Genomic DNA, 10719 nt, shown 5'->3' with positions numbered 1-10719 from the left:
CCCTCATGTGGTACCCTTCCTGCAGGCTCATCCTGACATGACCTACTGCATATTGCACACCGAAGTTGCACAAGATCTCTGCTGTAGCCTGGTATAGAAACTGTGTTTGTAGTACCAGAAATATTGATATGCTTACATTGTGAGAAGAAACCCTTTCCTCCAGTTGGCTACATAGTTGTCTATGACTGTCATTTCCCTAGGCCTATTTATTTAAAGTTATCAAATAAAAGAGAAACTTCATTTTGGGCGCATTTATTTACATTTGGATTAATTGACAAATAAAACATGTAATTCAGTGACATGTACATGCCTACATGTAGTATACATGCCTACACAATAACATAAGTCACAGTGAAAAATAGACAGTTGATATAAAAAAGAACAAGGGAAATGTTTACAATATTATGTACTAATATAATGCTGATTTGATCATCTTTGCTTTTCTCCCTCCTTTCCCCATCGGTCGGTCAACTTTTTATCCACTCTCCTCATCGCTGTATCTGATTGACTGGCGACACAGCGGGCAGTTTCCGAACTCGGCCGCGACCCGCAGGGCGCAGCGAGGGCACAGGCAGCGGTGGGTGCAGGGAAGGACCACAGAAGCTCTAGCAGATAGACACACCACACAATCGTCAGCGAAGTCCCGATCTAAAGTGCAGAATAAATAGAAAGCAAGTAACTTTACGCTCACCAACACAAGAGAGGCTGGCAAGAAAACTATATTGTAAATAGACCACAGTTCCTTTAGGTCAACAGAAATCCATATCCAATCATTGAAATAAAACTGTATTACAACTGCACAAGTGGCGACCCATCATTCAGGGTAGGTGGGGCACCTGTTTAGCCAAAAAAAAAAGTTTTTTAGTTTTTGCATGTTATTTTGGCATTAATACGTGACACATCAGTTTGCAAACAATGTAAAAAAAAATGTATCGTTAATGAAGCGGTCTATTTTTTGCTTTCTTGAGTAAGGCAACTCCAATATGCAGGTGTTTCAGCCAAGCTCAGTGCTTTACGTGGTGGTGAGGCAGCCAGCGGAAAATATGGAGCGGTAATGTTCTCTTGTTGCGCTGTGATTGGCTCAGTGTTCTGTCACTCATGTTGATACTACGTCACCTCCAAATCTATGGGGAGAGCTCGAAAATTCAAGCCTCTTAGGTGCTGCAATAGGCTGCATTCAAACACTTAAAAGACACACCCTATCCCCTCAGCCCTCAAATGAAGTGGACACTTCTGATGACGTATCATGACGTCTGATGAGTATACACTTGCATGGCAAGAGGCAAGGGAGGAAGGAATGATTTTTAAAATGGACCGCCCTTGCCCGAAATTCGTCACTCGTTCATCGTGCGATGATTGTGCTTTCAGCCACTGTAGCTTGTGGGTGCTTAATATGCACTACAGTCAAATATGATTGCATGTTTACTTACATTAACTATATAATTATTAATATAGCCTACTGTATGATAGCAAATTAATTAGCTAACTAACGTTAGCCTGACTAGCTGGAACTTCTGAAGAAGGAAAATGTTTTATTTCTACAATTTCCAAAAGCTAACCAAACAAAAACATCATTACTTTTACGAGACGTGTTTGTGCTGTCATGTGCATTAGTAGCATAATTTCTAACCTTTTTACATTTGTTTTTACTTACACGTGTATGTTGACTTATCCATATTGACGTTGAGGTTTTAAGTTTTGGCTGACTTTTCTTAGCGGATGTACAATCATTCCGAATTTAATTATGGGACATTTCAGGCCCCAACGTGAACATAATTGTACACTCGCAAACGCGATCAAAAATGAGGGCTGAGGGGCTTACTTTGCGAACTTCCCTTGTTTGGCTAATCATTTGGACCGACGTCCAAGATGGTGACGGGGATTCCCCCAAGGGCAAAAGGTGAGGGTAAGTGGACGAGGGTGTGTCTTATGAGTTTGAAATGCAGCCATAGAGTTACATTAGAAGTGCCCATCCAAGAAGGCTCAAGGTCATTCGCCAAGGTAAAATTACGTCAAATCACATTATATCTACCGTAGCGTTGATTGGACTGATCATGCCAACATCATACTTTCAAAATCTTAGCTAGCAGTCATCATGAATCAAGTCGATAATCTACTGGAAAATCCTTTTCAAACATTGATTGAAGAGAAATTATGAAGAGAAATTATAGATAAAACGGATCGGTGCTCATCGGCCATTCGACATAAACATTACACAACAAGTTGTAAATCGCAAATTCAACAATGAGTGGTTTGGAAGGAATCTGTGGCTAACTGCAAGAATTGCAAAGCAATCACTAGCCTGCTGTGCAGTGGAGTGGATGTGTGGTCCAAGTCTGGGTTTAAGGGTATCTTTTCCAATTTTAAAAGGATAAACATTCAACATTGGCCATGCTGTCAATCCATTATGACTTCTGCTGCATTCAAAACAACTGGAAACTCGGAAATCTCAGACTTCAGTGAGTCCAAGACAACTGAGAACTCTGGAAAAAAAAATTGCTCAGAATGGGAAAATATGTTTTGAACGGTCATCCAACTCGGAATTCCAAGTCGAGAACTCTGACCTCTTTCTAGCGCTCCAACCTGAAGATCACTGACGTCATGACCATGTTTTTTCCCCCCAGAGTTCCCAGTTGTCTTGAAAGCACCATAAATCCAGAGAGTGCTAGACTTTGATGACAAAATCTGTCCACAAAAGATTGTTGCGCCACCTTCCTGTTCAAGTGAGCACAGCACAACAATGTGAGTCCAACAATGGCTTGTATGCTGCTGCATAAATTATGTAATATGCCAGTCAGATATGTATACTGTAGCTAAGAAAGTAATACTAAGTGTATGGTGTGTAGTAAACTGTTAGTAGCCCATGTGTCTCACCCTAATAATTTGGTCCCTTTTCCCCCTCATAACTTAGCCTACTGTTCTGACTTGGTGGTGCACATGTAGCCTATAGCCTGTTTTAGAGAAATGTAATCATTGAATATTGTCTGCTTATATGCACCCTTTATTTATCCTACAGCTCTGACTTGGTGTACAGGGAGAACACTGTAAGAACGACCCATGTTCTGAATTCTGTCACTGTACATTACAAAAGTGCTGAACAAAATAGTTATATTGACTAAATCCGTCCTAGCTCGCTCATTAATATCTTAATCAAAGTTACGGATTGCCTCTTATCTGCTCGTCATCCCCTAATGCCAAAGTTTGTACATCTCAATTGTCAGTAGAAACCACATTTGTTTAAGCAAGTCAGCCATATCAGCTAGGTTTTTTTAAAAGGCTGTAAATGATGCTGAATGAATTGTTTCGCTGCCAGACAAGGCTCTACTGATAGGCAGCTGTAGCAGTGGAAAGGAGTTGGGACAGCTTTATGTTGGCCCTAACAGTGTGTGTGCACCGTTTGTCACCGTTATATTGCAATGAATGTATTGTTCAGGCTTGTTTAGTGGCTTTGCTGGCAGGCATCTACACATTTTCTTTTTTTTGAGTTTGCCCCACCAAGATTTAAATTGCATTCAGAAGGTATTGAGACCCCTTGACTTTTTCCACATTTTGTTACGTTACAACCTTATTCTAAATTTGATTACATTAATGTGTTTCCTCAATCTACACACAATACTCCATAATGACACATCGAAAAAAACTGGTTTTTAAACATTTTTGCTAATTTATACAAAATTAAAAACATATCTTATTTTCTTAGATATTCAGACCCTTTGCTATGAGACTTGAAATTGAGCTTAGGTGCATCCTGTTTCCAATGATAATCCTTGAGATTTGACTGGAGTCCACCTTTGGTAAATTCAATTGATTGGACATGATCTGGAAAGGCACACACCTGTCTATATATGGTCCCACGGTTGAAAGGGCGTGTCAGAGCAAAAACCAAGCCATGACGTCGAAGAAATTGTCCCTAGAGCTTTGAGACAGGATTGTGTCGAGGCACAGACCTGGGGAAGGGTAACAAAAACTGTCTGCAGCATTTAAGTCCTCAAGAACACAGTGGACTCTATCATTCTTAAATGGAAGAAGTTTGGAACCACCAAGACTCTTCCTAGAGCTGGCCACCCGGCCAAACTGAGCAATCGGGAGTGAAGGGCCTTGGTCAGGCAGGTGACCAAAAACCCGATGGTCACTCTGACAGAGCTCCAGATGGAAGCCACTCCTCAGTAAAAGGCACATGACAGCCCGCTTGGAGTTGGCCAAAAGACACCTAAAAGGTGTCAAGGAAACAAGATTCCCTGGTCTAATGAAATCAAGATTGAACTCTTTGGCCTGAATGCCAAGCGTCACGTCTTGAGGAAACCTGGCTCCATCCTTACGGTGAAGCATGGCGGTGGCAGCATCATGCTGTGGGGATGTTTTTAAGCGGCAGGGACTAGGAGACTAGTCAGGATAGAGGGAAAGATGAATGGAGCAAAGTACAGAGAGATCCTTGACGAAAACCTTTTCCGGAGCACTCAGGACCTCAGACTTGGGCGAAGGTTCACCTTCCAACAGAACAACGACCTTAAGCACACAGCCAAGACAATGCAGGAGTGGCTTCGGGACAAGTCTCTGAATGTCCTAGAGTGGTCCAGCCAGAGCCTTGAACCCAATCAAACATCTCTGGAGAGACTTGAAAATAGCTGTGCAGCGACACTCCCCATCGAACCTGACAGAGCATGAGAGGATCTGCAGAGAAGAATGGGAGAAATTCCACAAATACAGGTGTGCCAAGCTTGTAGCGTCATACTCAAGAAGACTCAAGGCTGAAATCACTGCCAAAGGTGCTTCAACAAAGTACTGAGTAAAGGGTCTGAATACTTATTTAAATGTGATTTCAGTTATGATTTTTAATACATTTGCAAAAAATTCAAAAAAACTGTTTTTGCTTTGTCATTATGGGGTATTGTGTGTAGATAGATGAGGAAAAAAACTATTTAATTAATTTTAGAATAAGGCTGTCACATAACAAAATGTGTAAAAACTCAAGGGGTCTGAATACTCTTCGAATGCACTGTATATGCTAAAATTGTCACTGCAACTGTATCAACTTTGTAAATATCTACACTCGCCAACCTGAATGCCTATCCTTTTGGGGGGCCCTAAGCGAGATTTGTTAGGAGGCCCCCTCTTGAAGGTGGGTAGAAAAATGTACATTTTAAAATGAATTTCCTGCAATTCTACAGATTTTGCCATGAGGAGTAGAGAAAATGTTGCAGTTATAAAGCAAGCTTTATACAATTCTACACATGTTGCCATTGGGTGGAGAAAAGCTTAGCAATTTTATAACAAATATAATTTTGCCATGGGGCAGAGAGAACAAATATGCAGTTTTACAGCTAATTTCCTGCAATTCTAGACATTTTGTCAAGACTTAGGCCACATTAATGATATATGAGTGAGAGTGACTAACAAAATCAATGGGGGAGATCAGGGCCATTGGGCACATGCTCAGTGCCATTGGGCACATGGTATTCGGCCATGGTTACTACAAACTTAGATAGCTTACCAATCTAAAAACTGTTAGCTGACATGGCTAATTGAGTGACTGTCAATGACTGACATAAGAAAAAAACTGCTGATACACAACCAAATTTCGAAATTGCACCTTGTGTATTCTACTATTCTAATTCTCAACAGTAAGTTGAATATATATATATATATATATATATGAATGAATTTATTTATTTTGGTCGGGGTCCCCTAGTGGCTGAGATTGTTTGTCGCTTATGCCTGGAGCCGGCACTGTCTGGCTTTAATAATGCAGTTAGTTACACACCTATTGAGGGGTCTATCTGTGTGGTGGTGATAGGGTCAGCAGAGAGCCTGTAGTCCTGAGGGGTGTGACAGGGATGACCCTTGTTCACACACATGCAGCTGTCCTCATGAGACACAGAGGGAGGAGAAGGGACAGGACAGGACTTCTGGATCCGCAACTTCAGTAAGCCTTTCTTTTCTGATCCTGAAAAAGGAAGGAAGAACATAAAGCACTGATCAGTCGGAGTTAATGTGATACTATCTAAAAATAAAAGATAGTACAAGCTACTTTATCAACCAAGAAATTCACCATGTGCCTCACCCAATAGGAGCACAGCTCTGGTCTGTCCGTAGACATCTATCATGGCCCACAGGGGGCGTGTCACATCCACCCCCTTCAGTAGCTTGTACCTCAAACCATTTGGCCCCTCGTAAACCAGGATTCCTCGAGGGGTCACCCAGAAGCGGAGCTCTGCCCCTGGCATGATGAGGCTGGAGGGCACGGTGGATGCCCAGTACCCATAGGTGGTTGTGAGGTCAGGGATGGCCATAGCAGGAGGGAAGAGGGGCCCAGAGGAGGAGGGGGGTATGATGGTGAAGCCCAGCCGCAGAGCTCCATGCCAGTGTTGGTCACAACATTCCACCCGCAGATGTATCTTCTCCTGGACCCTGATTGGACGACTGCTGAAAGTCAGACCATTCTGGAAGGTCTCTCTGTCCCTCTCCACACGTCTACCTCCCAGACTCAGACACACATTGGTCCCCAAGGCCCCTTTGTGGAACGACAGGGGCCCCAGACAGTGACGCCCACATATATTGGGTGGATACATCTCTAAAGGGGAGGGAGGAAGATTGTTTAATTGTGTTTTATAATGTTTTGCTAACAATCAGCTGACATTATTTACCAGGCAAGTTTACCTTCCTTTAAAACCTAAAGATAACAGAGATTTTAAACTTTCTCGCAGATGGCTGACAAGTCAAAACATGTGGGAAGACTAAGTTTATGGATTGAATCTGTTTAGTACCTTAAACATGTTTCATGTGTTGTATAGAATATTCATGAACTTTATTATTATATCATGGTGTTGACTACACTTAAGCAGAAATGTCCTTTCGTTTATGGTTTAATTATTTGCTAAATATGGGTTAATCTTTCAATATGAACATCAAATCAAAGTTTATTTGTCACATGTGCCGAATACAAACTTACAGTAAAATGCTTACTTACAGGCTCTAACCAACAGTGCAATTTTTAAGTAAAAGAAAGGTATTACAGTTGAAGTCAGAAGTTTACATACACTTAGGTTGGAGTCATTAAAACTTATTTTTCAACTACTCCACAAATTTCTTGTTAACAAACTATAGTTTTGGCAAGTCGGTTAGGACATCTACTTTGTGCATGACACAAGTAATTTTTCCAACAAATGTTTACAGACAGATTATTTCACTTATAATTCAAGGTATCACAATTCCAGTGGGTCAGAAGTTTACCTACACTAAATTGACTGACATTAAAATGTCAGACTATGGTTTGCAATTTCACATGGGGACAAATATCGTACTTTGTAAACTTCTGACCCACTGGGAATGTGATGAAAGAAAGAAAATCTGAAATAAATCCTTCTCTCTACTATTATTCTGACATTTCACAATCTACAAATAACGTTGTGATCCTAACTGACCTAAAACAGGGAATTTTTACTAGGATTAAATGCCAGGAATTGTGAAAAATTGAGTTTAAATGTATTTGGCTAAGGTGTATGTAAACTTCCGATTTCAACTGTAGGTGAACAATAGATAAGTAAAGAAATAAAAACGGTAAAAAAGACAGTGAAAAATAACATTAGCGAGGCTATATACAGTAGCGAGGCTATAAAAGTAGCAAGCTATATATAGGCACCAGTTAGTCGGGCTAATTGAGGTAGTATGTACATGTAGGTATAGTTAAAGTGACTATGCATATATAATAAACAGAGAGTAGCAGCAGTGTAAAAGAGGGATTGGGGGGGCACACAATGCAAATAGTCCGGGTAGGCATTTGATTACCTGTTCAAATGTCTTATGGCTTGCGGGTAAAAACTGTTGAGAAGCCTTTTGGTCCTAGACTTGGCGCTCCAAGTACCGCTTGCCATACGGTAGTAGAGAGAACAGTTTATGACTGCAGCTTAGCCCCAGTGATGTACTGGGCCGTACGCACTACCGTCATGTTACGGATCTTTCAGTTTCATTATTTGTCAATATGTCTCGTGCTAAACCCTTCTATTTTTTCCATAGTCCAAAAGTCATATGAATGACTACATTGTCATTATTATATGCAAGCCATTTCTCTGAAACATCCTCCTTATACCTTGCTCTACATGATTAACAAGATCACGTGGGAAGCAAGTTTTCAATACTGAAACTGATGTTAAACTCTATACATAGTGTACTGCATATTATGACTCCGCAAACATTCCACTGTATGTGCTTGTATGGTATCATTTACCTGGGTGCATTTCTCAGCGGCTTTCATTAAATCATTTGGTAGATACTTGCTAATAATTGGTCCCTAATTATTACATTTGCAAATTTAGAAATGATGTTAATTTCATTACTTGCACCATCTACACAAACAACAATGGAAATCTTTCCTGTTATTAACCTAATCTCACAGGTTACCATTTAATATTAAAGTTGCCATTTTTTGTTAGTTTTTACCTGGTTATTTCAAGACTTTTGAAATAGTTCAAATGATTCACTGCAGTTGTTTTGATGCTTTGTTCACATCCTGGTTGTGAAGTATGCATTTATCAAATCTGTACAATTGATTGTTTTTAATTGTTGTATATATTTATTTAGAAAACCCCAGCTGTTTACTCAATTACAGGAAATAGTTTACATACTCCTCTCGGTCAAGGTCCCTTTTTATGGCCTAGAATAAATAGACTCAGGGGTCTCCCGAGTGGCGCAGTGCTAGCTGTGTGTCACGTCCTGACCATAGAAGCTTTTATTTTCTATGGTAGAGTAGGTCAGGGCGTGACGGGGTTGTGTCTAGTTTTGATTTTCTATGTTGTCATGTTCTTGTTTCTGTATTTCTATGTTGTTTTTTGGGATGATCTCCAATTAGAGGCAGCTGGTCATCGTTGTCTCTAATTGGAGATCATACTTAAGTAGTTTTTTTCCCACCTGGGTTTGTGGGAGATTGTTTTTGAGTTAGTGTATGTTGCACCTCTTCGTCACGGTTTGTTGTTTTTTGTTCTTTTGTTTTTTTGTATATCTTGCAAAGTTTCACAGTGAAAATAAAATGTGGAACGATACACACGCTGCACTTTGGTCCCATTCTTCAGACAGCCGTGACACTGTGCCACTAGAGATTCTGGGTTTGAGTCCAGGCTCTGTCGCAGCCGACCGGGAGACCCATGGGGCGGCGCACAATTGGCCCAGCATCGTCTGGGTTAGGGGAGGGTTTGGCCGGCAGGGATGTCTTTGTCCTATCACGCACTAGTGACTCCTGTAGCGGGAAGGGCGCAGTGCACGCTGACATGGTCGCCAGGTATACAATGTTTCCTCCGACACATTGGTGCGGCTGGCTTCCAGTGCGGCTTAGTTGGGTTTCGGAGGATGCATGGCTCTCGACCTTCGCCTCTCCCAAGTCCGTTACAGGAGTTGCAGCGATGAGACAAGACTAACTACTACCAATTGGATACCACGAAATTGGGGAGGAAAAAGGAGTAAAAAAAATAAATAATAATGAATAGACTCAACTATACTTAAGTATATTTAAAACCTTTTACTCAAGTAGTATTTTACTTGAGTCATTTTCTATTAAGGTATATTTACTTTTACTCAAGTATGAGAATTGGGTACTTTTTCCACCACTAATAAAAACAACGCTACAGAGCGCCAGTAACAGATCTTCAGTTTAACTCTCTAGAAAGCATGCATATCAGTTAACTACATACTTTTTGTGCAAAATGTTGGCAAATATTATTTAAAATTTTGAATGTCTAATTCTATCTACATTTCTAATTAATTTAAGTACACGTGTTATATCTGTCTAGACATCTGTTGATGAATACATCAGAATGTGAATAATATTAATATTGTATTCTTACCAGTGCTCCTACCAATCTCCATCCTCTTCAGGTTTGCCTGTCTTGAAGTTTGCTTCTTCCCATGGAGTCTTCAGACTGGACTGATACAGTAGCAAGGCAGCAGTGATGTTGGCTCTTCTTAGTGTGGCGTGTATAGTTTTGTTTTGAGACAGCACAACCTCTTCAGTTAAAGGTTGGGGGAGTGGCATAACACAGCCTCACCTACCCACTCTTCTCCATATCACGTTGTCTTTGCTTAGCAAAATTACTTGGCAATATTTACACTTTAACTGTTTTATTTCATGTCTGCAATAAAGTAGAGGGGATGCCGGATCTGACAATTAATCTTGATGATTGTACAGTCGTCTCAAGTAAAACTGAAAGGACCTTGGCGTTACTCTGGACCCTGATCTCTCTTTTGACGAACGTATCAAGACTATTTCAATGACAGCTTTTTTCCCATCTACGTAACGTTGCAAAAATAAGAACATTTCTGTCCAAAGATGCAGAAAAGTTAATCCATGCTTGTGTCACTTCTAGCTTAGACTACTGCAATGCTCTACTTTCCTGCTACCTGGATAAAGCACTAAATAAACTTCAATTAGTGCTAAACATGGTTACTAGAATCTTGACTAGAACCAAAAAAGAATTAATATTACTCCAGTGTTAGCCTCTCTACACTGGCTTCTTGTTAAGGCTAGGGTTGATTAAGGTTTTACTGCTAACCTACAAAGCATTATATTGGCTTGCTCCTACCTCTCTCCCCAATTTGGTCCTGCCATACATACAGTTGAAGTCGGAAGTTTACATACACCTTAGCCAAATATTTAAACTCAGTTTTTCACAATTCCTGACATTTAATCCTACTAAAAATTCCCTGTCTCAGGTCAGTTAGGATCACCACTTT

General features: G+C 40.5%; 1 protein-coding gene across 2 annotated transcripts; it reads right to left on the bottom strand.

The window, feature by feature from the left end:
- Positions 1-236: 236 nt before the first annotated feature.
- LOC106563338 (E3 ubiquitin-protein ligase NEURL3) lies at positions 237-10457 on the bottom strand. Of its 2 annotated transcripts, none has more exons than XM_014128854.3 (4): positions 9834-10457; positions 6062-6571; positions 5762-5944; positions 237-648 (listed from the first exon to the last, which is right to left on the bottom strand). In XM_014128854.3, exons 1-4 carry the CDS (start codon positions 9853-9855, stop codon positions 476-478), a joined length of 888 nt encoding a protein of 295 aa, XP_013984329.2. In that variant the 5' UTR covers positions 9856-10457; the 3' UTR covers positions 237-475. The 2 variants fall into 2 exon arrangements, with proteins under 2 accessions (XP_013984329.2, XP_082811436.1); XM_082955310.1 differs by lacking the exon at positions 9834-10457 and adding an exon at positions 7786-8200.
- Between the last annotated feature and the right edge of the window lie 262 nt (positions 10458-10719).

The sequence above is a fragment of the Salmo salar genome, chromosome 01 (assembly GCF_965601325.2).
Source record: "Salmo salar chromosome 01, fSalSal1, whole genome shotgun sequence".
In the NCBI taxonomy this organism is placed as follows: Eukaryota; Metazoa; Chordata; class Actinopteri; order Salmoniformes; family Salmonidae; genus Salmo; species Salmo salar.
The sequence above is the reverse complement of the archived record's forward strand: the minus strand, read 5'-3'. Positions and strand labels throughout refer to the sequence as shown.

Coding starts and splice junctions, on each gene's coding strand:
- LOC106563338 (XM_014128854.3), bottom strand. CDS start 9,855: ATGGAGATTGGTAGGAGCACTG. Junction 6,572..9,833: donor GGAGATTGGTAGGAGCACTG/GTAAGAATACAA, acceptor CCTCCCCTTTAG/AGATGTATCCACCCAATATA. Junction 649..5,761: donor ACAGATAGACCCCTCAATAG/GTGTGTAACTAA, acceptor TCTGCACTTTAG/ATCGGGACTTCGCTGACGAT.